Source organism: Aphelocoma coerulescens, chromosome 12, assembly GCF_041296385.1.
Source record: "Aphelocoma coerulescens isolate FSJ_1873_10779 chromosome 12, UR_Acoe_1.0, whole genome shotgun sequence".
NCBI classification, from domain to species: domain Eukaryota; kingdom Metazoa; phylum Chordata; class Aves; order Passeriformes; family Corvidae; genus Aphelocoma; species Aphelocoma coerulescens.
The window spans coordinates 7,839,514-7,862,005 of NC_091026.1; the positions used below are offsets into that span (position 1 = coordinate 7,839,514).

Here is a 22,492-nt window from a genome sequence, read left to right on the forward strand (position 1 = left end):
TATTCCAAGCAATATATATATTTTTACATTTTCAAAAGTATGAAAAAAAAAAAAAAAGAGAAGAACCCCAGTAACTTCTATTAAAACAATGCTACTTAGATTCCAGGCTTTTCAACTGCAGTGAGGGCTTTATTTTCAAGAAACCAAAGACAGAAGCAACTCAAGCCAAGGAAGTCTCAAAAGGCTCTTTTTCCTCGGGAATCCCAGGCTGCCTGACCGGGGCCAAATGTTCTTTGTGGCATTTGGCCGTAATTGCAGCATAAGCACAGCCATAAACAGCAGCTGCCAGCATCATCAGGCACACGATTCCACACACCACCCCGGTGATGATGACGGTGGCGATGGCGTGGCGCAAGCTGACGGGCCTTGGCTTGGGCTTGGGCTCGCAGCTGGCACGGCCACTGTCCCCAAACTCAGCGTGGTGGCCGTGCTTCAGTGAGCTCCGGTGCTCGAAGCCGTGGTGGTGGCTGCTGGCCGGGTGCACGTGAGCTGTCCTCAGAGGACAGGCCCCAAAGAGCTCGTAGGGAACTTTGAGGAGGTCCTTCCCCTTCCGAATCCCTGGTGCTGAGCAGATAATGCCATCGCTTATTCCTCCTGGAAGAAAAAAAATTGTCTCAATATTTGACAGTTTCAGAATTACTTTAATGTAAAATTAACATTTGCCTGAAGTAAATCTATCATCAGTTTCAACTTCATACTTTTAAAGATTTGTAACTACATTTTAAAGGCTTTTGGTCAGTTAGGTCAGTGGTGAGATTATTACACTTCAAAACTCACATAAGAGCATTTCCAAGAAGCAGTTCATCAGGAATTAGGTTATCTATGTTTTTATGGGTGTGAGAGTGAAAAATCAATGGTAGTAGAAAAAGAAGAACTGTCATAGATAAACAAAGAAGTATTGTTAACAGCAAATTCAGTTTGTTCAAATTCCTACCACTGCTAACTTTTATAGAGAGAAATGGAAACCACGTATTTAGAAAACATTTCCCACTTGATTGAAATATCCCATGAAATCATCACTGTTCTGACATCATACGTTAATTGTAGCAGGGCAAAGAGAAAGTTCAGTAAGGTGTATGTACCCATGAGTGGTCTTTTGAAGCAAGGCTTGCAGGAAGAAAATACACAGAGGTATAAAGGAGTTGAGATTAATCAATCTATTACTTTGCTGGATTTCAAGATTGCTTAGAGCCAGTTTCCCAAAGGAGGTTTTTAGTATAATGGGAAGGGAAGCAGGAATCCACAGGCCTGGTAAATCACATGGTTGTTCCTCAAAGGGGAAAATATACCAAACATAGCCTTCAGGTACCTGACTAGTCAGAGCACAGGGCTTTAGGGGTGTGGTGTGTCAAGGAGTCCACATGGCCAAAATCAATGTTTACATATTTTAAAATATTAACTAATCAAATCAACTGAATTTTCTTTCTCTTCTCTATCCAAAATAATTCACCTTTCAGCTAAATCCAGGCACAGAAATTTTCATCCTGAAAAGACTTTGAGGGAGTAGTGGATACAGACGGAGCCAAGCTGAAATCTGGAGACTACTCCACAAATAATGTTGACATTCCAAGACAGATTTGAGCATAGCAGGTCTCTTGGTCTTTAACAGTGAAACCCAAAGCATGGTTCCAGGCATCTTCAATGTGTTGTTTTGAATATGGATATAGATAAAACCTCCAAATCCTTCAACTCTTATTGCTTCATGGTTTTAAGTAACTAAATGTGTGTGCTTGGAATAGAACCCTCGTGTTCCTCCTGAACTGAAGCATTCTCTACAATTTTCTGTGAGTATGCATGAAATGTCAGTTGTCTGAGATGGATTCAGCTAAAAATACTCAAATATTTTGGACTTATATTGCTTTGTAATGACATGCAAGAAACACCTGCAGCCACTCAAAAGTTTCATCATATGTGTCTCATATGAGTAGTGGGAAACATCAATGTGCAATTTAACTAATTTTTCTTCACGTGATTCAGGCAAGTAATTTTAGGGAAATACAAACACAGAAGAGAACATAGTACTTGGGCTTTCTTTAAAGCTTGTTGCTAAAATGAATTTGTAAGTTCCATGTCACTTCATTTAATTAATCTGTACAATGTTCAGTAAGATGGAAGGGCATCCCTGAACAACATTGTTTTTTGAAATAAATGACATTATTTATGCTGCTGGCAGAGTAAATAAGACAACCTGATATGTTTATCTCGGATCATTACATTCTTCTGCACAGAGAAGTCAACCCCTGCTGAATTTCCAGCATAATAGAACTAAAACCCTGTGGTAAAATAATATTTTACCTGTTCAAGTTATTAAGATTTTATTGTTGAGGGGAGTTTAACCTTTTGTCTTTTCTAAAAGGTGGCTTATAGTAGTGAATTTACCTCACCCAAAGATTACTTCAGGACTAATTGTGTCCCTGCATGGCCAGTATGGTTTTCCAGCTGGCCTGCAAAGTTCTGATCCCTGCAAAAGGCAGTCCCTCAGTCGTAGGCCACACGGATCATCTCCACATCTCCTCTGCTGCAACAGGCTCCACACCACTTTGGTACAGAGACAGGTAATCAGTAGTTTGGTCACATGTAAGCATCAAAGCCTGATTTAGAAAAAAGAAAATTGCCCTGCTGTTTCAAATTCTCAGTCTGAATATACCTCCTGGGAGAAATAAATTAATTTCTTTTTATACTTAATTCCTTTAGAATTAAATCATGTTATCTTTCTCACAGCATAACTCATGAATATATTTAAAACCAGCTGTGACCAAAATACTGAGACTACTAATTATAAATTTCACTTTTGCATATGTGATGCCATTAGACATTTCTGTCAGGAAATTGCCAATGAATTGAGTACCTCCTCTGGTTAACAACAAATTAGGAAGTGATACTAGTTATTCTGAAAATATTAAAGTGATAACTGATAGAAAAACAAGAATCCTGAGTTCTCTAAAGTTTAATCAGTACGGATATCTGTCTTGTTGTTTGCCATCATGCAACAGGTGAAAAGCTTTTAAACAGCAGGTTGGTTTCCAGCAGAAACATATTGGTAGAATTAAAACAAGGGTACGTGCAAAAGTGTACTTGTTTTATATATAGAAGTGGGTCTATATGAATTCACACACACACCTGTACATGCTGTATGGTTGTGTGTACATCCTTGCTCTTTCTCTGGGTACTAATATGAAGTCCCTCTCTGATTCCAGTTTGTCACCTGTGTTTATAGAAGCACTTACATTCTGACCTATGCATAAGAATATAGTTTAGTGTGTTTATTTGAGGAAGTGACCTACGGTGAGGGTAAATTTTTAAGCCATAGAAGTGAAGATCAGTTAGACGCTGGGTAAATGTTCTCATGTACACTAGATGTAATGAGAAAAATTCCTTACCTCTGTATAGAAAACTCTCCAGCCACAGTTTCAGGCCAAAGATATTACAATTGCATTGCCAGGGATTATCTTTGAAGAGAACCACTTTCAGGTTTGGAAGTGACTCCAGCAGAATTCTTTCCATTTTCTGAAGTTTGTTATGCTTCACAGAGAGCAATGTTATATTCCCTGTGCTGTTTCCAAATGTCTCAGGCAAACGAATAATGCTGTTGGATGACAAGTCCAGTTCTTTTAGGTGAGGGAGGAAACTGAAAGTCTTGTTTTCTATATAATGCATCAAATTTCTGGTTAGGTTTAAAACCTGTAGATACCGTAGTTTTTGGAAAGCACCAGGTGCCACACTTGAGAGAGAATTATTGGACAAGTCTAAGATTTTGAGTAGCGGTGTTGCAGTGAATGCATTTTGGTTGATTCTCCAGATACGGTTATTCTGCAACTGTAGTATCTGAATTTCAGGAGGTAAATGGGCAGGAATTTCAGTAAATCCTCTATTCTTGCAGTCTGCAGTCTTTGAAGCTGTGTGGCAGAGACATTTGTTGGGGCAGCCATGAGCTGTGTGTGCCAAGGAGATGACACTCCAAACCAAAAGCCAGTTACCTGTGTCACAAGTGAAAGAAGGTTTAAAATTAGTTTAAAAGGTTTGGGTTTTGGCAATATACAGGCCATAAACACAGCCAGAAGGTATACAGCTCTTTATAATGATAAACATTAATGTAGATACCACAGAGTGAATTTCTTTTATAATAAATTAGTAAATTACAGATACCGTTGAGATACTTCTGTAATGCAGAATGAAGATAATGCTACCATGGTCTTAAAATGAAGTACTTCCCATAGCTTTATCTTAAGTACAAATGGTTTTCAGGAGGATTTGCCATCAGCAGAGCAGTGATGTTTGAAGGGAATGTGACAGGTTCTAAAATTATTAAATTGAAATATCTCTCTTTCTGTGGTAGTAACAACTTTAAGACATCTTGTGTCAGAAGAATTACAAGCAGAACTTCTATTTTACTAATATTACTGCCTAGAAGAACTGAGTCAATGTACCATCAAAAGAATTACAAGCTTCACAGACATAGCTATAAAAGCTATTAGCAATACTTTTTTAGCAATCCAGATTCTGTAAGTTTCTCCTTTAAAATATCTGTTTATTCTTTTTGCTTTAATTCTCTTCTCTGCATGCCAGCTGTACTTCCCATAGATACAGGTTTCTACACAACCAACAGACATTTATCAACAAGATTCTGAAAATATAAATTAGTTGACAGGAGTCTAATTAGTTACTTAGTAATATTTAGTATTTATAATTATCTGCTACTCCCTGATGTTCAGGTGGTTTTAACTGAAAAAAAATAATATTTTTTTACCTTTTATGTCTTGCTAAACTTTTATCTTTTATGTCTTGAAAACAAGGTACTACATAAAAGCTATGCTTATATAAGCTATGCTTATATGCATATAATGAATTTTTTTTTAAATTGGATGGTGTTGAATAATTAGATTTTCTTTGACTAAAGAGAGTCAGAATGATGAATCCTCTTATAACATTGCTTTTGAGATGCCTGAAATAATTTTTACTATTTACATTTTCAAAATGCAAAACATTTTAGTTAGTTGTTACTTGAAACCTTTGGAAAATAAAGTACTTGCTGTTTATTGACTTACAGAGATCGAATGTGAATTGCTAACAGTGAATACCATATTGATGGAATAATGTATGATTATAGTATGAAATATGATAAATGCATAAATGAAAGTTGTATTTTGAGACTACAATCTAAGGCACAGGCTGTTCATTAATTTTCACTCAGAAATGAAATATTTATATTAAAATTATACATAACCTTCTGCAGTACTGAATTTTGCATCATAGAATTCACTTGAAAGAATCCAGCATTCCTGCAAGCAAGGTAAGCAATACTTTCAGTTCATTACACTGTTCTGCAACAGTTGGCTTCAGAAACTGAGGCACAGCTTCCAATGTAGAGGTGAAATAAACACTTGCTTGGCAAGGAAATGCTTCTCAAACAGAAAAATGGCATTATTAATCTGAATGGTTCAGTATCTCACCTTTCATTCTGCTTTGTTTGTTCTTCCCCTGGCAGAAGATTCAGTTCAGATTTCTGATGTAGAACACTAACAGACACTGTTCTGATTCCCACTTCAAATCTGTAACGTGCTCATCCAGCTTCCTTTTTTTGAGTTTTTTTTAGGTGGTATCTGTGACTTACGTAGAAGTTTCTACTCAGTTACTCTATCAGCCTTTGGTATTTTTCTTAATCACAATCTTCTCCCCTCTCCCTCCTTTATGACTCTCAGAGACTTACTCTGCCTTTAATCACTCAACAAGGCATGCAAGCAGTGTCTGTCCAGCTCTGACTGGACAGCTGTAATGTACAAATAATGACCTGATAGCGTCGCCTCTTCAATATATTTAATCTCCAACAAAAGCAAGGCACAAAAATAAAGCCTCCTTTTTGATATCCAGCATGGTTTCTGAATTCTGGTGGATTATTAGCCAGGCTGTGTCAATTTTTGCGAGATCTGAACATGGATTTTGATTATCCTGGGCTGTGACTGGAGGCAGTGGAGTGTATAATATCACCACAAATAGTCCTGTGGGTTGATGACATGGTTTTGACAGTGCCCTTGTTTGCTCTTCTAAGCTTATTCATCTGACATCCATTAGTTGTGCTGACAGGATTTCATTGCATAGGAATACAGGACTAGTGGCTCCTTCCATGAAAATGGCAATCATCCTGGTATAGTCACCACGAGTATTGAACAAATTAATTTATTTTCAAAGATATTGGAAGGATGTAGCAGATGATACTGAAATCGTACTTTGTGTGTGTGGTGCCTTGACTTGTTTCTTTGTTATTTCTTCAGTAGAACTCATACTGTGCTATCTACACTAATAAAAGGATTAATGACTTGTGACTGTGAAGGAACTCAAAGGTGTTGAAAGGAATGAGAGATCTGGTATATAATTGAGTCTCCGGGCTATATGATCACTCCATCTGTGAGCTGTCCTATGGAGAGGGAAGCTGTGCATTCAAAACCTTTCAGACCTAAAATACAGCTTTCTTGGGTACAAATTCTGCTTTTAGGAGCTTTTGAAAAGATGACATAAAGTTCACTTTCTAGCTCAAAATTTGTATGCTATAGGCAATGCTATAAAAGGAAAACTACAAAAATCAGATCATAAGGTCTAAACTGCTGTTGAAAGCAGGGTCTTTACCAGAGGGTATCCAGTGTCAAGTTGAGACTTTGATATTTCCAGTAACAGGGATTCCATCACTTCTCTGGGCAACCTTCTCCAACGTGTTACTGTCCTCAGAATCAATAATTTTTTCTTGCATCCAGTTAGTGTTTTCCTTGGAGCAGCTGGTGTCCTTCACCTCTTGTCCTGTCACTATGAGTCCTTGTGAAAAGAATAACCCCATCTTCTCCATAGGTACCTTTTGGTTTCCAAAAGTCTGTGCTGAGCTCTCTTCCCCCTTGGCTCACAGGGGAGAGCTGTGCCTGTCAGTATCATGTGCTTCTCTCAATTGTTTCTGACACCAGTCAGGATACCCAAAGGAACAGTGGATACTTGTGAACAGTGAAGGAGAACGTAGGAAAACTGCTATTCTGTAAAGTAAACACGATTGTTCATCTTGAGGATCCCAGGATTACTGCTGTGAGTGGCAGACCTTACTACCCTTGGCATTCTTTATTGATGACACATTGTCCTGATAAGGGATAAGGCCTGGGATTTAGTGTAGAGGAACACTACAGATGAAGATAACCTGGTTCCACAGTCATCCTGGTTAACCCCAACTTTACAAAAAAGGGGAGAGAAGCTTAAAGATCACCTGTACTGTACTTTAAGTTAATGTCAGGTTAAGGCAAAAAGTTTTTTTAACTTTTGTAGCTTGATACATTTATTTGCTATTTCAATGACACAAATAATACCTCTGAATCATTTTAGTGGAGACACAACTAAATATAAAAAAGGGCTGGTATAAAATAGCATCTTCCTTAGAAGTTGTAGCCTTCTTAGCTATGGATACTCTTGCAAAGAATAAAGTTAGGTCAGGTACTGGTTGCTTGAGACGACATCCCTCTCCCCTTGCAGTATCTCATCCCTTATATCAGTAGCAGCTTTTTTCATGACTCTTGATTATGTTGCAGGAGGTAATAGCTATTATATCATTGTTTTGTTGTGTGATAAGACATTTTTAAATTCTGTTTGGTATCTATAATTTTATTTTGACTTATGAATTCAAAGCGTTTCTTTTTTAAGTTATTTTTCCATCTTAACTAATATTTGCCAACCAGATGGGTATGCAAGCTCCCACTGCAGTTTATTTCATGTAACAGTGGGCTTAAAGAATGTGTTTTATCTGACTCTCCTATTTTAGGTAAATCTTCGCAACTTAATTGTACTATTTTTAGTATGCACCCTGTTTCAGAGATGTTCATAGGACAAGGTCACTGAAAGTTAAGCACTGTGGGAGGTTCAGTTCCAGCAATAATGCAGAGGTTGTTTTATTTACTCAGAATCATGGATAAGAAGTTACTACTTTTTAAAAAAATCTTCATGCTGGGTTCAGATTTGGAAACATATGATTAAATCTATCAATTTGCTTTTCATGTAGATGTGGCTATTTTTTCCCTATATTGAGAACTCTGAATGAACATGTTTTGTAAACAGAAGTTTCCCCAACCTATAATCCATGTCCCACTCCCATTTATTCAGAATAATACTTTGGTTGTGACAGAGAAGTCTGATGTGGTGAAAATTATAGTCGTGTCACAGGTAGAGATTTGCCAGAAACAGGATAACCATGAAACCTACTCTACTTCTGGCCTTTTGAACCACCAGCAGGATTCTTTTCAGTTGTCTGATGTGGTGCGGCAACTGTTATTGCAGCCTCTTAAATTAGCCTGTGCCTTGTTGTAGCAAGGTATGTTTCCCATTGCAAATAGCAAGAGAGCCCCATGAACTAATATCTGATCCCTGTTGGCTGGGGGGGGGAGGTCTGTCTTTGCTTTGCCAGCAAGCTCTTTGTTGCAGCAATTACTGCCATCTGCTTTAAAGGAGTTGTATGTGTAAGAATCATCTCTTTTACAGAAGAGCATTATGTTAATTAAACTCTAGCAGAATGGAAGCAATTTAAATATTTCAAATATTTAAAAGCTACAGGATTTGGATTCCACTGCGTTGTATATCGAGTCCAGGCAGACATGATTATATTAAAAAATGTTCCCAAGACCACAGCAGACAATTCCTATACATACTCTTTATTAGATTTATTTTCCTTGTGCTTTTAAATGGGAAGGAATTAAAACTGAGATACTTTCAGGGAAATGGCATGTGCTTTCTCTTTGCTAATGTGTGTCTTCAGATTGGTAAAACAGCTAAGCTCTTGCTCAAGACCCTAGATGAAACTTCGGGCAATGCAAACTCCTCTTCATTTGGTTCAGGACAAAGAAAAAAATCATATTTGTTGGTGAAACAGCCCATACCTCTATTGTTAAAATTCTTCCCCTTTAACTGGCACTTAAAAAGTACAGTAGTGCATGGTGGAGAAAAGTTGTGCCCTTTCCCATGAGTCAGAATGTAGTGCAAACAAAGGTGACAGGGCCAAAGAGACCTGGGAGTCCCCCATGCTTTTCTGTTTACAAGGGCATTCCTTGTGCTCTGAGAGCTCAGGACTCTCTCAACGTTTTCCTGGCAGGGTACTAGGTTTTCAAAAGTTGACAAATCTTAGAGGAAGGCCCTGGATCCTACTTCTGCCTGCTTTGCACAATAGAAGTATAAGCCAATGGAGCAAACTAAATTTGACTCGAGGAAGATTTATACCTTCAAAAGCTGGCTGTATTTTCCAGAGAAGTGGGCTTACAGGTTTCTTCAGACACCCTTTGCTAAGATAGGATGAGAGGAGAGTAATATCAGCTAGAAATTAATAATATCAAATGCTGGTTATGACACAGCATAAAGAGACACCATTATTTCCATAGTTTTCTTTGTGTCTGAGTTATGAGTTAGTTGACGGTGTCCCTTTCAGGAGGGAAGTAACATTGTGCAGCTCTAGAAACAAGAAACCAGTCAGAGAGTTGTGATTTTGTACAGGGGAAGAGCCCAGATTTTTTTCCAGTGGCTTGTTTTGCCTTACTTGGATACATCTGGTACTTGTTTGTGCAGTCCGTAATTAATCTATGAAATGCATTGTTGGAAGTTATCCTTGGGCCAGAAGATTAGTAGGATTCATATATAATCTGGAGCCATAGTTACCTCATGGGGCAAAAAAAATAATTTAGGAGGGAAATAAACTTTCACTCTTAAGGGCTTTAATCAACCACTAATGACACAACTTAATGGAGAAAAACCCTTCCCTGTGGGCAGTTTTTTTCCATAATTGTTATTTATGGGAATTTTTACACCTTCCTCTGACACCTCTAGAAGAGGCCAGTGTATGAGATGTAAAAGTGGATGAGATGAACTGGAACATGCTGCATTCCAGCTGGAGATTTAAAGTGGGGGAAGGGATGGCTGGACAGCCTGGCAGTGGCAGGAAGCTGCTGGCTGGGGAGGTGTGAGCTGCTGTGTCCCAAGCCCCACGGGAGAGCCAGGCTGAGCACCTTCTCTGTTTAGGTCAGAAATCAGTTCTTCCCCACACTACCATTCTGATCTGGACTGGAAAATTCTTTCAATATTCATATCCAGGTCTGTGTTCATAATCTATAAACAACTATTTGTGTCAGTCCTTTGTTCGCTGTTTGTTTCTTACTTTTTTCCTTTTCAAAGAAGTGATGCAAGATTTTCTATCCACTGGGTTGTGCAGTCAGCAATTTGTTGTGGTATTACAACTCTAATATAATGCTGTTAGAAGTTAGTGTGGCTTGTACTCTTTTCACCATAACTAAATGACAAGAAATATATGAAGGTGAGAAGGGCTTAGTTGGAAAATGCTGGAACATCAGCCTTACAGAGTGCTTTGGTAGAAAAATTACCAGGATGGATGCAAAGCCTTCAGAGTGAAGAGAAGCACAGGGAGTAAAGATGCTGGACCTCTTTACCTTAATTGCAAGTTAGATGAAGTTATAGCAAGGGGCAGATTAAGTGTCAGCAGAGTATTTGTTCCATTACAAATAGCAGTGGGGGGTGCAGATTCAATTTTCAATCATTTCCTAACTAATGTCAACCACCTGTTATACATGCTGAGAATCTATAGATAGAATGTATCTCTAGTAAGAGTAAATTAATGAACTCATTGTGCCATTACTGCAAATAGAAAAAAAAATATCTCTTGACATCAAGTTAGGAGAAATGAAAGAAATAAAACAGGCGAGAAAAAACATACGTAAAAATGACAGGTGTACTCTTTGCTTTATCTTGACATTTTAGATGCTTTTTGTCCTCTCGGAAGCATGGTAAAATACTATCTATTATTGCTATTTTTCTAGATAGCTTATTCTTCATCAAAGTTTTTTCTAAGCCTTTACTTAGTGATTTTGTTTCCTTTTTATATTTAATGAGAATTTTGTTCATGGTCACAGCTCACCCTGGACTCAAATGTAAGACCAGAATATAAATCTCCTGTGCATTCTGAGTGGTTGATTTACTAGGGCAGCTCTTGTTAGAATTGGAAGGATTTTTTTGAACAACATCTGTAAAAGGGTTTTGAAATGTTCACAGTGTATGAAGAAATATTTTAAAGTGCAGTAAATGTTTCTTAAACTGCTGCTCACCAATTGTGCTACAACGTAGAACTCATACTTCATTGATTCCTTTTGTGCTTTTAAGGCAAATTGTAGTAGTTCAGTAAAACTCACTGTTAAATGTTGGGAACTCCTGTGTTTATGGGCTCAAAAGGACTCTTTCTCTTTGCCCTAGTAGTTGCTTGAACACAGAAACTTGCAGAAGCAGTGATGACATTTGCTGCAGTAAAAAGTCAAATAGTTAAACCTCTGTAATTCTTGCAACACTTTGGAAATATCCACAGGAGGCTTTTTTGACTATTTTTTTTTTTAATTAATTTAGCAAGGTACTAAATAACCTGACATTAAAATTATGCAGCTGACAAACATTAAATACATAATTTTGGTGGATTTAAACAATCAGTAGAAATAGAGGTATTCTATTGGATTGGGACCAACGTGCTCAGTAGGTTTGGATTCAGGCTGTGATGGACCATTTCCCTTGGGTGATGTTTTGCTACAAGAGAAAAGAGCTGTAACTCCTGAAAGGATCCCAATTGTCATGCAGCAGGTGAAGTGTGAAGGACCAGCTCCACTAAAATGTGCACATTCCCGTCCTGTGCTCTCCCCAGTACTGGTGTAGCAGCTGTAACCAGCAGAGCTCTGAGCAGGATCGATGAATGTCCCTGTTTGTTGCTTACGGGACCATTTCACAGGTGGAGTAGGGATATTGTAAACCTTTCCCATATGGCTCCAGTGAGCAAGAGCGACCCAAATACCTTTACCTGCTTCCACTGCTCTTCATTTCAGTAGCAGATAGGTTTTACAAAGCAGTGCATAGTTTGCTGCTTTTCCAGTCTTTTGTTCTCTCTGGATTTCTGTGTCATCTCTACTGCTTGAACTGCTGCAGCTGCAGGCACCTGCAGTCCTCTGACAGCATCCCAGAGATTCCATAGCATGGTGTTATCCTTTTCTCCCCCTCCACTTTTTAATCTGTCAGCAGGTTTTAAACACCAAGGATGTTTTTAAAATACTTTTTTTTTTCTCCACAGAGTGTTTTAAATGAAGTAACAGGGTAAATCAGGTATATAGATAGACTTCTCATCCCTCAGGTTTAGTTAGTTCTGCTGTTTTCAGACATGATAAATCCCTGGGAAACTTAGCTACTATACAGGATAATGATGCTTCTGTTTAGAATTTGTAAAATAGGCCACTGAGAGGACTTTTGTTTAAAAAATAAAAAGAAAATACTCTTTCAGAGGGAATTTTATTAATGAGAATTACAATACTGGAAAATCTGCTATAGATTAGTGAAGAACAGTAACAGTGTATCCAAATGGAACTGGTTGGATAATTAGATTCGTTTAATAGGTACTGAAATTTAAACCTCTTGATCCCTCTGACGTAAACATAACTCTTAAAAGTTGTGGAACTTGATTCTAAAAGTTTAATGTGGGAGAGAAACACTGGGACAATGACTACAGATTTCAGATATGCTGGGAGGAAATGTATTCAGGAGTTAAACAACAGGCATTCAAATAAAGAAAAAAAATAAGAAAAAGAGCAAACCCCAAAAGTGTAGCTATGAAATATAAAAAGAAGCTTTGATAAAACCCTGTTTATGTAGGTGGCAGCTTGTGTGAGCAGTATTGAAGCAACATGACTGGGATAACCAAGTGACAAGTAAGGGATAGTAAAGACTGAAATCATTAAGGAACATCATGTTTTCACTATTCTTACACTCTTTTTACCTGTTCTGTATTATCATGTCTGTTTTGGCTATCTGTTCTGCTGTATGCCTGTTCTGGTTTCTTATTTTCATGCTGAGAATCCCCAAAGATCCTCATTTTATGATTTCTCCTCTCATTAATAGAATTTTTTTTTTCAATATTGATTACAATTTATAAGGTATATGCAGTGTATGATTGTCTTTTCTTGATTTGGTGAAAAGGAAAATTATTTACTGAGTTTTAACACATTTTTTAGGAGGATCATACCAAATGGATGACAGGCTGTCTGCTAAGTAAGAAAGAAAATTTTTAGTAAGATTGGTATAAATTATAAGGTCTTGACAGTCTTAACACTGAGCTATGCCTCGTTTTTGTTTGTACTACCTAAAGTTATTGCTAAACTTTTAACTGTGCCTTCTGTTTTACTATCCCCTAAAGTGCTGAAGGATGAACTTTTTCTCAAGCATGTGCATTAGTTGAGAGGACAAAAATTTTAAAACATTTGGAGTGCTTGTGAGAAAATAAATTTTTAAAAAGTACAGCATAAAAGATTATTATCTCTAAGTTTCAGACAACATTTAAATGTTGATCTCATCTTTTTGTCTTTCATGTTTTTATCTGATTTCTGTATCAACACTGGGTGATGCTGAAGTATAGAGATAATGCTTATTATCATTTGATACAATGCCTTTTAATCCAAAAGCACTTCTATTTTACTATTCTTTAATTTATGGTGGGATCTCAAAAGTACTCAACCTAGATGAGCTTTCTATATCATAAAGCCATAGCTGTCTTAAGCAAAAAGGGCGTGTTTTCATCTTTATTTGCTTTTATTTCCTTCTGCAGTCTGTTATTTCAGAGCATAATGGCAGGCCTGAGCTTGGTTACTCATATATTGGCAGAGACTTTTTATCCTTTGCCCTTTTCAAAATGACAGTGTCCATTTTCTCTCCATCTCTGTTTCAGCAGAGTTAGAATAGATGAACTCAAAGAATAGCACTTTTGAGTTCTCTCTTCTTAAAGTGCTCTTTGGGAGACATGGGCTAGCTGCTTTTAGGAGGTGAAGTTATGCATCATGTGCCTACTTTAGTAAAATAACAATTTCCATACCTTGAGTTTTTTTGGTGTCATTAAGATCTTAAATGGTCTTCATTAGTTACTGCTACAAGCTTCTGTTCTAGAAACTGGTTAGAAAGAAGGAAGAGCAGAACACTGTAATTTGTAGTTTGTGATGATTTGGAGATGATATGTTCAAACATGGGCACTTAAGTGAACATTTGTATTTCAAGCAATTGCAGTACAGGCTTTTCCTTCGAATCTAAACACTCTCTCTACTTTTCTACATGCCATCAGCTGGTCATACTTTTATGTAGTTGCTTTCTTAGCTTTGGAGTTAAGGGATACCTGTTTTAGAACTTCTGCAGACTTTCTTAAGTTGAAAATGTGAAAAAGTTTCGAGAAAGAATTAAGTTACCTAATGCTTGATTTTCTGTAATACTTTGTCCAAATGGAAGTTGGGGTGAAATAAGTCATGTAGAACCACATTTGGGTTGTGTTATAGTACAGTGCAGATTTAAACTAAAAAAAGTAAAAAGCCCTGTTTATCTCCAGTCCTCTTCACTGTATTGTCACAGCACTTTTGCTAAGGTGTCTCTTGCAGCTTTAAGTATTCCTAATTAGGATTTTGGGCCTGGTTCTTCTCCTAAAATCTTAGGGAAATGTATCATTAAACTCAGCAGAGATAAGATCAAGTATAATTTCCCCCTTTCCATCAACAAAGGATTTGAACTGCAAGTGTGAGCACAGCACATCCTTTCTGGTGTTCTGAAAATGGTGAACAAAATAGATGACTCAAAGTTTCAAAACTTTTTAGACCTTTTTGGACAGATAATGGCACCTTGTCAGACTTGGGTTTCTAGTGCTCTTGTTAGGTTAAACTTGTGGGGAAAAAAATCACTCTGAAGAGTTTAGTTCCTATTTATAGGGTATCTTTAGACCAGGAACAGCCCTAAGCCTTCAGTGCTTCAGACCCTGGACCCACCTTGTCTTCATAGGCAGATGTTCTTTGATGGAAGTGTCACAGAAGTCCAGATTCCATGGGATAATTTCCTTATATATTAATATTATAAAACATGAGCAATGTTGTCATTTTACAAAGGAGATTATTTTACACATAGAAGACCAGTTAACACATTTTAAGCAATGGCAGTGCTGATATTTCCTGTCTTTCAGAGATGGGCTGAACAATGGAGGGTTTCCCATGGTAGGAGCATTGCTGTAAACATTTCTCCTGGTAATGTAATTAGGAAGTATTGGCTCCAGTTAATGTAACTTAAACAAAACCTGTTGTCCTCGGCAAACCTGTTAAACAGGCATAGCCTTGTCTTAAAAGAAAAGAGGGACATATAATGTTTCCGTGGAAACTCAGTTAAAATTCTGATTTGTGGGTATGAGCATAATCAACACTACAATCTAAACTCATTGAATTAAATGAAAAAGAGTCTTAGTTGTGAAGTCAACACAGTATAAAATATCTCTACACATGCAAGAGCTAGAGCCTCCCACCCCTATAGATGCTTTCTATTTGCACTTTAAAACAAAATAAAGCAGGGAAATTTGTGCAAGACCCTTCTCTTTTTGCCTTCTATAGCCATTTTTGCAATTTTTAACACAAAAATCAATATAAGAATATAAAATAAATCTGTTTAAATATACTTTATTGGAGTTTGTTATAATTTGCTGCATCTCTAATGTGTGGTTTTGATTTCCTTTTCTTTTAAATGAAAGTAAGAAGAGTTTTTCCTTTAGTGTAGGGCATATCAGCCCTGTACTGTGAGAGAATGGAGAAGATACTGTTTGCTTCCATTATAAATGTGCTGAGAAGATTTATAAATTCTGGAAAAAACCTCTAGCATCTCTTTGTAAAACAGCAGAAAAACATGGAATTGATTGAATTGGTGTTAATTAGAAAATTAAATATGTTTTATAAATGTGTTATAGCAGAACTTCCAGGAGAACCTTCGCGATTTAGAAATGTCTACATTTTGGAAAGTGGTATTTCAAAGTTATTTTGATGCCTAGGAAGGTGATAGAGACTTTAGAATAACATTTACTGGTGGCAGTGTGAAATAAGTGCTTCTGGAAAGCCCATCAGGGTCAGCCTGAACAGCTATAAAAACTTTCCTTGTAAGTCAATAATAGGCTTGACTCTACAACAGCACAATCTCTGGAAAGTCCTGCCAAAATTCCTGTCTTTGAGCAGGGTTTTGAGGGTTTTTTGTGTTCTCCAGAGCTCCATTCTGGAAGGGGCTTCATGTTCTTTTCCTGTGCTGGGCATCCCTTAACTCTCACAGACTCCAGTGAGCACTCAGCAGTGCTCAACACCTTCCAGGGAAAAGCCCCAGCTGAATTTGCACCTACAAGGCAATGTATTAGAAAGAGAAGCTATTTTGCATGATAAATCCTTAGTTTAATGTATAATCAGACAGCTCCCTTTCAGAAACCTTCCCAATTCATTTCAAAATTATTACATTAAAGAGGATTACATTTGGTGCCCATTATATTGATTTTACCTCAAAGCTTACCAATTTATACTTCTAAAATATACCTTAAGGCTGTACTGACAGCTAAATCCTACTAATCATTAGTATATAAATTGTAATAGACTACTTGTTGAAGCATCTGGATAGCAGTTTATATGAAGTAAGTATGGTCCATTTGTACTTTTATTGTGAAAATCACATCAGCACTTACACTATTTCCAGAAGTTAATGACTCACCCAGAGAAGTTCACTTATGGCCATAAATTGGCACACAGATCTCAGGCAATTCAGACATTTTATTAAAAAATTTAAAAGTCTGACAGTGCCTTTTAATTTTATCTATCTCAACATTTTTTGAAAGCCTTATTCCTTATTTCTTTGGTTTTTATTTTTTTTTGGGTTTTTTTTCTTGATGTATCAATTAAAAACATTTATTAAGTTTGTATTTGGTCATAAGTTAGTCAATATTTTGTTTGTATTTTGTGGCTTTAAGGAGGTGATTTCATCTTTGTCTAATGAAGCAAATAAGCTCTTGGCTAATTTTCAGCAACATGAAAACATCTCTTAATACGTGAATAGTCACCAGATCAGACTTTAGCAACCATTCCTGCTGACACCTCTGCAGGCTTATGTAGCAATTCTGAAGATGTTGACTTATTATTCCTGAAATCTGGTAAGTAGACAAGTAAAATAGAAAGCTGTCACCCCACCTCTGATTGCTTGGCCTCTTGGATGACATTAGCTGTTTTTCAGTTCATGGGCATGAACTTCTGCACATTAGATGAAGCAAAAGATAAATTATTTTCCCCAATACAGGTCATTGCTAAGAGGTATAGTTAACATTTCTTGGCAATGTTTCAAAATCGTGGCAATAAAATGTTCTTATGAAATAAAGTTAAGTAAACGTGAAAATGTTCAGATTACAGCCACTGTTAACCCATAGTTTCAGAAACTGACTTTCAAGTGAGATATATGTAATACACTGAGCACATCTTGAAAGATGGTGTTTCTTTTTACTTAACACATAAAAATTAGGAGAGTATGAAAAAGAAGAAAATTGATATTTCAGCATACTGAAAAATCTCAGTGTTATTAATATAAGATTGCTTTCTATTCCTGACATGGTTTAAACCTCCAGTTCAGGAGATTCCAAGAATGCTAGTTTATAGCTCAAATGCTAGCTCCTACTTTTGTAGAATAAATAGGCAACTGTGTTCTTTTCTACACAAAAAATAATTAAATTTTATTAAATTTTATTTAAGAAAAATATATTTTTGACCCAAAATTGAAAAAAAGCAGGCAAACAAATCTGGTTTTGCAGATAATACTATTCGTGGAAAAGTTTAACATCTGTATCTTTTGCTCTTACTGTGTTTTTAAATTGTTCAGTAAAAGACACAAAAATAAATCAGGTTGCAAGTCCACCAGAGCTATTTTCCTTGTACTTGCAACTGCAGAATACCATGGTACTACTCAACATCAAACACATAAAAATATGGGCACTGAGTGTTTTGGACACGTAACTCTTTTGTACTTTTCTAAAACTATAGATTACCACCATGTGGTTAAACAGCAAAAACATGGTGTAATAAAGTATCCTAGAAAAATAAAAACATGAGAACTATTTTGGAGCATTACACCAAACATTTGACTTATGAATCATCCAGTAGATATGGTGTTGAAAGGCTGGAGAATTTTATTTGTTATGAGGCCCTTCTGATGTATTATTTGACTTCAAGTACATGACTCGTCAGTAATTCAAAGTAATTTGCTAATCACAGTATAGCACAAAGAGTTTGGAGAGATTGTCACTATTATTATTATTATTATTATTATTATTATTATTACTCAGTAAATAAGAGATCCAAGACTTATTTTCCAGATGATAAAATGTCAGGGTTTCCTCATTCGATGTCCCAAGCCCGGTTTGACTGATGGGATTTCATATATCCATAGACCTCGTATGGACACAGGTCCCCCATGACAGCAGGAGAGAGGGAGTGGTTGGTGGTCAGTGTGTTCTGTAGGCAGGAAATGTTGGATTCAGTCAGTTCCCTCTCCTTGCAAGGATTGGTACCAGCAGAATCTGCATGTCTTGGGCCCCAGGTCTGTGGTAGGGGGGCATTGAACTGTCAGGAGACAAACTGGACAGAGAAATCCCTCATCAGTTCACTTTGCAGGGATGCCATAGTATTTATCTTTAATGTCTTGTCCAAAGTATTCTGTGTCTGGAAGTAGGAACACTTGTACCCATTCTGCTATGACAGGATTTCAGTTTGGGAGGTGCAAGCCACTTTGGGAATAGCAATAGAAGCTCTGCCCATGCCTGAGATCAGCCTTCTCACAATGCTGAGAAATACAGAAACAGGTTTTTTTTTTTGCTAGCATGCTTAGGTAGTAGCCAGAATCAAGTCTGCAAATAAAATATGATCAAGGCTTGAATGTGTTGTGTTTTAGTTACAAGTGGAAGCAGAAAGTCTTATATATCCTAAGAGAATCTGGTCACAGTTTCTAAGAGTTCAGACAAATATCCCAATTTCTGGCTGTTTGTCTGGACTTTGAGCCTCTTAGGGTTCCTTAATTGCCAACTTGAAACCACAGCCTTTTGGCTGAGATGGAAAGGTGCTCTGGCTATGCTGCTCTAAACTGGGACCTCAGCTGTGAGAAGTAAGGCTTTTTCTGAAAACTTGAACAAATCCTGGATCTTCCCTAAAGATTTATAAAAGTGTTTACAAATACATACTGTTCCTACTTTTCATTTCAGTCATGGGTTGTACTTGAATAACAAGAAAACCCTATGAAACTAAAAAATGGTTAGGGAGTTATAAAAATACTCTCCCTGCTTCATTATTTCAGCATTACAGTGGTCAGGTTTCAATCTTCACATGCTTCCTATACCATTGGAATTCAGCATTATTTGTCATTGCAGTGGCCATGCTAGGTGATGCTGGAAGAAAGTTGAAGGCTAATAGGAATTCATAAAAGCTCTGCCACCAGCACAGTTTCCTCTGTGATGGTTCTTGCCTTCTTTCTGCAAGCTGCTGAAGCTTCCTGAGGCTAAAAGTAGTACTGCTCAGCTTTCTTCTATTTTTTTTTTTTATTTTTTATTTTTTATTTTTTATTTTTTATTTTTTATTTTTTATTTTTATTTTTAATTTTTTATTTTTTTTAGATTCCTTTCTTTTTGTTTTTGGTAATGGAATGAGCCAGGTGTCAGGCATTTTCTAAGAGTTACAGGGAGGATCCTCCAGACACCAGACAGGGCTGAGCTGTGCCCTGCCTCACCCTCTTCAAACTGGGCCATCTAAGCCACTCCTTTATGCTATCAATGTACTCCTTGTACTCCTCAGGAGCAAGGCACCTATCTTTCCAGCAAAGTGCACTTCTTGTAATTTGGCATGCCAAGGGGTTACCTTCCTCCAGGCTTATGGGAGGTTTGTTTTAGGATTTTTTTGGTTTTTTTTTAAAGTTGCAGATGGATTTTCAAGTACCTCCCTCGAGCTGTTCTCCTGGTATACAAAGTTTATCACGGGGTAAATGAGCAGAATTCTGTGGAGCCCTTTGTCGCAGTGTTGGCAGCACATCAGCTGCTATCCTGCAAAGTTTGGAACACAGGATGATGATTGAACAATAATTTACAGATAACCTGTTTCCCTCCAAGATCCCCTCTGAAAACTCCTGAGAAGGCAATGGACTTCCAGTCACCAGTGTCTATATTTTTTTATGTTTTCACTCAATTTATATCCTTTTTGTGTTTCCTCCTTCTCCTGCTGCTACTTCATTAGTCCTCCAGAAGGAGGATGTGTGTCAGGGAGTCAGAGGGAGTCTGGTTTATGATGATGTTCACAGACTGCCCTCCACAGTTCAGTTTGTCAGGGCTTGGCTGCAAACCAAGCCCTTCAGCTTTCCCTGGTGGTTTGAGTTTGGATGAACTTCGGCCTCCCAGCAATCATCATCCTGCTCCCCTTTCAGCTTGGCCTCACATCAAGTTCCCAGCATCTCCTCCCTTTCTGCTTGAGCTTGGCCTCCAGGAAACACCATTTGCCACTGCCTTCCCTCTGTCTTGGGAGTTTCCATGCACACAACAGCTTTCCCCACTAATTCTAAAAAACTTCTGGAAGACAGTAGCAGGTTTGAGGTTCAGGAGTAAAGAGGCAGAACTTCAGCTTTCCACCACCCATTTAAGAAGAATTCACTCTTTCACATTCTGCATCACAATAGCTCTGATGAAGGAAGCAGTCCTTGTCTTGCTAAATCTTATGACATTTTCAAACTCCCATAAAAACCCAATAATTAAATAGGACTTAAAAATGTCTGTGTATGTGCAGTCATTCCATTTATTCAATGAAAAAAAGAGAAAGGTAAGATACCATAAATAATACAAGATGTCTTTTCCTGGTTATTGTCTAGAATCCAAAACTAGATGATATTTTCCACTTTGAGATATTATTTTACATTATATCAGGCTCTGCAGCTCAAACTGAGGTGGAAAATGTAAGTGCACATTTACATGGATTTCAAAGGATTTAATAATAAAATATTTGTAAAGTATTAAAATCATTGAAGAGTACTTAGATATGCAATAGACATACTGTGGAGTTAAGCAAGAATGTTCCATGTCAGGAACACAAAAAAGAAAGTTGTCAAAACATTAGAAATTGTCCCTGAGTTAAACAATAAGCTGTAAGGAAGCCACAACACGAGACAACACATTGCAGAGGAGAGTTCCTGAAAAATAATAACACCTTATCAAAATGCATAACAGATACCTTATTTTTGCTGGAGTAGGAATTATGCTTTTTCATAAGAAAACCAGAAGAAAGTGCATAACTGCTCAGTAGTTTGTCCCATCTTTTTGTCAAATTTGCTCTTTTACCATAGGCTGCCAATAACAGTTCATTATGGGGATGGCTGGTATCACCTCCCAGGATTGAGACTGCCTGATGCTTTCAAGCATAAGTTTGTATTTTCAGTATATAAGAAAAATAGCCACACTTAAACAGTTAGGATAATTGGGGTTTTTTGGGATGTTTCCATCAGGGTCAGTCATTCCAGGTGATAAAATCAATAATTTTTCCATGTTATAATGTAATTCTGAAGATACTCTCTTTGAAGAGAGGAACTGAAAACAACAACCAGGGGTGAGAAGAGGAAGGTATAGATAAAAGGGGAAAGATCACTGAGAAGGAAACTGAATGAAGTGTGAAGTTTGGAAAGGTGAGACTGCATTTTACTGTGTGAGTGAACTGAACCAGGGATTAGAAGCAGTTTGGGAAGTGCCCAATTCACAAGTGCTTGTTCACATTTTTATACATCCTGCATGTGATTTGAGAATGACTGTCACTGAGAGTACAGCTATGTTGGGGGATACCAGAGCATAACTGTGTTACTTATTACCTAAAGATATTGTCAGAAAGCTCCTGTTGGAATACCTTTAATTTGTTAGCTAAGAGTTCTTGGAATTGAGGGAAGAAAAATACCTAGATTTTATTTTTAATCATTCTACATAAAACACCTATTTTTATAAGTTTTTTATCATCTTTAGTGGTGGGAGTCTTGTATTAATCTGTACTGGCTGCTCTTTACAGTTATGGTGTTTACATCTCAGGATTGTGCACTGGGGTGTAGCAGAGTCAGTGTCTCCTTCTTTGCCTGAGCTAAACACTGAAGACAGATTTTGAACTGAAACAGATTTAGAGTATAAATAGAAGTGCAATCAAGTTTTTTTAAAGTATTAAAGTGTGTTCTGGATAGCATGTAGTTATATTTTAAAAGATGATAAATCAGAATTAATACTAGTAAGGAGAAAGAAGAGCATCTTAAAGAGCCTGAGCTCAATACACAGAGGTGATACAGATTGAAAAATAATCCTGCTACAAGTCTGTATCCAAGATTTCTTATTTTGAAGCCAAGTTAAACCTCACTTAAGATAATTCCATCGGAAACAGGAGGCCAAAATGTCCTTAAGATTTTAGGCATCTTTTATGTATGTGAAAGAGCCTTAACCTCTACTGTATTCTGTGGGAAAAGGAATGGAGACCTTAAGGTATTTTTGTAACCTTGTTGATCTAGTGTTTATTATATACAGTGTCATAGTGTATAGGTATTTCAGAGAATGGAAATCCCTTTAGCTTTTGCTACTTTTTCCTAT

At 37.2% G+C, this 22,492-nt stretch overlaps 2 protein-coding genes across 10 annotated transcripts in view; one reads left to right on the top strand and one right to left on the bottom strand.

The window, feature by feature from the left end:
• CACNA2D3 (calcium voltage-gated channel auxiliary subunit alpha2delta 3) overlaps positions 1 to 22,492 on the top strand; it is a 422,236-nt gene that overhangs the window by 352,982 nt on the left and 46,762 nt on the right. The gene's annotated exons all lie outside the window — the stretch shown is intronic.
• LRTM1 (leucine rich repeats and transmembrane domains 1) lies at positions 150 to 6,826 on the bottom strand. The gene is made up of 3 exons (XM_069028283.1): positions 6,682 to 6,826; positions 3,381 to 3,977; positions 150 to 594 (listed from the first exon to the last, which is right to left on the bottom strand). Exons 1-3 carry the CDS (start codon positions 6,824 to 6,826, stop codon positions 161 to 163), a joined length of 1,176 nt encoding a protein of 391 aa, XP_068884384.1. The 3' UTR covers positions 150 to 160.